The following is a 4,225-nucleotide window of genomic DNA, read 5'->3' as shown; positions in this document are numbered from 1 at the left end:
CGGGGAAGTCAGCGCCAAACACGCTGTGACGTCAGGCGCTAACATCGATGCGTTCAATGCCATCGAGAAAATAGTATTTCCGTCCTATGATATAAAAATTGTATAATAGGCCACATTTCTTTTGTAATCATCATCATGCATTTTAAAAATAATGCTGCGATGGAACGTTGATATTGTGGGATGTGTTATTTAAGTATAGACGTCTTAATCTTTCGGATTCCTTTTTGTTTACCTTATACTTTGCTTTTGGAAATGCAAAAAATAACATACAGTTGATGATATATTGATGAGGAATGAAATAATAACACTGAGAATACAAAGGCCTACTGAAACAAATAAAATAACTGTATCTCTTAATGACACCGCTTTAATCTTTCAATTGTTTTACACAGAAAATAGAAAACTAGTTGAAAGAGATTCTTTATACCACTTTGTAACATGCAGAATAAAAAAAATATTATTAGTTTTTACAACAAATAGCTTGAATTTGAGTTAAAAATGACTGTGTGTGGACTACCACCAATCCCTTAATGTCCTGTGAGTTTTCTCTTGTCCCATTATCATCAATGCATCAATTTACATTATTATCTGGTTTCAAGGAGAAAAAAACTCTTTTCAATGGCATGATGTGGTTCAGATCCATTTATTACACTAGAAGATGAAATTTAAAGTGAAATATATGAATGATAAAGTGATAAGATTCAACAGAAGGTAAAATGATTCCTGATCTTTAATTAAGAGTTGTTTGACAAAGATGTGCGATCTATTTGAATGTAGGAAATACTTGGTTTTCACAAGGAATATTGGCCTCCTCAGATGTTTTTTCTGCAGGGAAATAAAGGCACACATGAATCATCTGCTTTCACACATTTTGTTCCACTGGTATAGTACATTTCAACTGTTCGATCGTCAAGGTCTTGGTCTGGGGTTTCTCTGGTACAGTACAGCAGAGCGGATATTAGTCCCTACTTGGGTGGGCCTCCAAATAAGCCATCTTGATTCTTATCAATTGGGAATCCCACTTTATCTTTATGTCCAGGTTCTCCTCTCTCCAAGAAAGGAGCACCAGGATTGGGGTTGTTGATGACACCCATGAAGATTGGTACTTGAGTCTTTTCATCAATAAGTGCAAAGAAGAAAGGTTGGGTGAGGTGGAAGACAGGGTTGGATGCCCTGGAGATCACAACGGTGGTGGCTGCAGCAGCCTCTGCACCCTCCTCATTTATCTCCATGCTGGACTTGTGCATCACACAGGACACCAGCAGGGGGCCATCTGCCATGTCAGCCAAGTTAGGACTGGAAAACATCTCCCCAAGGCCTAAAAGTGAGCAGAGAGGACAGGGTCAGTTCTAGTCTATTGTACAACATCCACCAATGTTTTTGTATATGTGATGGAAAAAAGGATAGCCTAACAAAGACCTTACCTAATTTGGTAAAAACATCCTGTAGCTCTTGAGCATACTCCAGTTTGAATTTGGGGACTTTAACCTGAACAGCCCTCTGCTTTGGTAGACGATTATACAGGTCAGAGACATTAAGCTTTGCAGTGAGAGAGGACATGTTCACCTGGCCTGAAAAAGGCATGACCACCAGGAGGCTCATGGACTTCTGGAATGGGAAGCTTGCTACCTACGCAGAAAAAAAGAAACTTTTAGTTGTTTCCCCCAAGGGATATGATCACTGTGTTTCGGGTACTGTGACTTGATCAAAAGCTCATGTAAATACAAACCGAGTGATGAAAATGCCTATTACCTGAGCATCCAGTTCATTATCAATAAATAAACTCAAGGGATGTTTGGCATCTTCCATCACTTCAACATCAACCATGTTCTTATCGTCAAGGTAGAACACACCTCTTGAGGTGAAACGCGGATCAAAGCGAGCTTTCCACTCTCCTGTTGGAAGAAAAAGATGGGGATTTCATAAGCAAGCTCTATCTAAGATCTATCGTCATCCACATGTCGACATTTCACCTTTGAAATGGACAGCATTAATGAGCATGACGAGCAGATTGGGTGGTAAAGCAGAGAGGAAGTCCGTCATCATCCCGTTGGTTGCCTTCTCTACCCAATTGTTTATCTGCTCCAGGCTTTCCAAGACTGCTGGCTCTGAGTCATATAACCGCCGGGATTCATTGACAAACTCTTGTTTTGGCTCAAACCCTAAAACACAAGACAAACACTCTCTCAAGGCTTAAATTCACTAAAGACCGACTAAATTAAAAAGTAAACAAATGTTCATGAAGGCAGAAGTAAAACATGTTTTTTCTAATATATAAAGGAGTAACCTTGGCGCAGGAATATACGGGTAGCTATTTGCAGGTCCTGCCTGAGATGAACTAAGACATTATGCAGGGACTCGTGGTAGCAGGGGACACTGTTTTCATGAAGGTGATGCATCAGCAGCTTGTGCGTCTCATTTACTGCCCCTGTAAAGAAGAAGGGAGAAATAATTGGATAAGAACCTTGACAGTCTCCAGATGACAATAAACACTTTCAAGATGCTGACACAATTCATCAAACATGATTAAATATTTGTAGAGAAAACAAAATGTTGTGCCCAGTAAAAGCTGAAGCAGGAGGTACATACCTAAAGCCAGCTGGGAGAGTGCTAATGCTATGCTAAATGGCGATATAATGACATTTGGCTGTTCTGGTGTTGTCTCCAGGTTCTGCAGCAGCTGCACTCCTAATTTTTGAATGGCTGCAGCGATGGCCTCTCTGGACTGCGATCTTTGACTGATGGACTGACAGCTCTCATCTTCTTCCTCGGCTGATGAGCCCCCAAGGGTACCAGCAAATAAATTGTTTTCTGTGGTGTTCGTAGTTTCTGGTTGTGTTGTAGTTTCATTTTCTACTTGCTAAAGGAAGGACAAGGTCAAAGACACATTTTTTTTAAACTGCGAAATTAAATGACTAGAAAACTGAAAGGTAACTTTTAAACTCTTAGATCCTATTTTGCCTCTCATCTTTATGGGTTGACTGGGCATCAAAGGAATGAGAGGAACCAGAGGAATTGACTCACTTTCTAAGATCTCACAATTCTGTCGATAACAGATCAGAGTAAAAAATAAAACTATTCAATCACTGTCTTTCAGCAAAGATAATGGAAAGGCAAAGACTTCACAGTTATTGAAAAGAAATGTAAGTGATTTACAGTGAATCCTCGGTTGCAGAGACAGATCAACAGGAGTGTCAGACGAAGGTCCATGTCCTTACAATGCAGCTGGAACAGGATAAAAAAAAGTTGCATAATTAAAAATAATGTTTCCCTTTTCTCTTTTTATGAAACAATACAAAAAAAATGCATTTCAAGTTCAAATATATTAAAACACAAAACTCCTACCTTTTTATAAAGTTCTTTTGGTGTATTTTCTTTACAGGTTCCAACACTTTGCTCGACTACAGTCGCCCTCTTTTAAAGGAACTCAGATCTTCTGGAAATGTGCATAACATAACAGCCATATGTTAGGAAATAAAAGTCCCTTCAGCTGACACTTCAGCTATCTACAGCCACACTCTTATACCAGAGATAGTATTCAATACAATTTTATTTCAGGGGAATATAACAGTTTAGGGTAAAAGTGCATTATAGCGTCAAACACAAAACCTTGCTAAAAGTAAAAACTTGTAAAGAGCCATATTCCCTTTTGCAGACAACGTACAAACATCCATATATACAAAACCATCCATAACTGAATCAAGGGTAGCCTTCTCCACCAAGTTTTCAAATCAATCAAATATGTAATCAGTCAACCTTAATTAATAAAGAGAAACTTTATCTTACCTTAAAATTAAATTTGAAAAAAAAGGTGCTGCCTTGTCCAAAAAAGGAGCGACTAAGTGACTGTGGAGGGCAGAATTCCTGGGAGTAAAAGATTGGCATTTGCTCAGCAAACAGTTAAATATCAACTTACATTGATTGGGGCCTCTTTAAGCCACTATTTGTTTGTAAATGTAGCTACTCACACTCGTTTCAATGTATGAGGGCTGAGGGGGTTTGCGTGTCAACAGGCAGGTGACAAAACCATGACACAACGAGTTGACAGGACAGATGACACATTCAGTAATGATCCATCTCTGTGGACAAACAACTACAACTTGTTGAAGCAGTTGCACATCACGTCAGAGAACACAAGCCCACGCTTCCCAGAAAACGTTTTGTTTCCAACTTCACAGAACAGAGCGACACATGACCGCTCCATCTAGAAAACTTCAGAGTTCGG

The 4,225-nt window shown here is 39.3% G+C and overlaps 1 protein-coding gene across 1 annotated transcript; it reads right to left on the bottom strand.

The window, feature by feature from the left end:
- Positions 1 to 627: 627 nt before the first annotated feature.
- Positions 628 to 3,830, bottom strand: serpinf2b (serpin peptidase inhibitor, clade F (alpha-2 antiplasmin, pigment epithelium derived factor), member 2b). Its single transcript, XM_079354800.1, has 10 exons — positions 3,787 to 3,830; positions 3,346 to 3,436; positions 3,157 to 3,225; positions 2,971 to 3,043; positions 2,590 to 2,862; positions 2,288 to 2,428; positions 1,974 to 2,162; positions 1,753 to 1,895; positions 1,425 to 1,629; positions 628 to 1,318 (listed from the first exon to the last, which is right to left on the bottom strand). The coding sequence occupies exons 3-10, from the start codon at positions 3,208 to 3,210 to the stop codon at positions 966 to 968; spliced, it is 1,431 nt and encodes a 476-aa protein (XP_079210926.1). The 5' UTR covers positions 3,211 to 3,225; positions 3,346 to 3,436; positions 3,787 to 3,830; the 3' UTR covers positions 628 to 965.
- Positions 3,831 to 4,225: the final 395 nt, after the last annotated feature.

This window comes from Symphodus melops (assembly GCF_947650265.1).
Source record: "Symphodus melops genome assembly, chromosome: 10".
Taxonomy (NCBI): Eukaryota; Metazoa; Chordata; class Actinopteri; order Labriformes; family Labridae; genus Symphodus; species Symphodus melops.
Note: the sequence above shows the minus strand (reverse complement) of the source record. Positions and strands in the feature narration are given on the sequence as shown.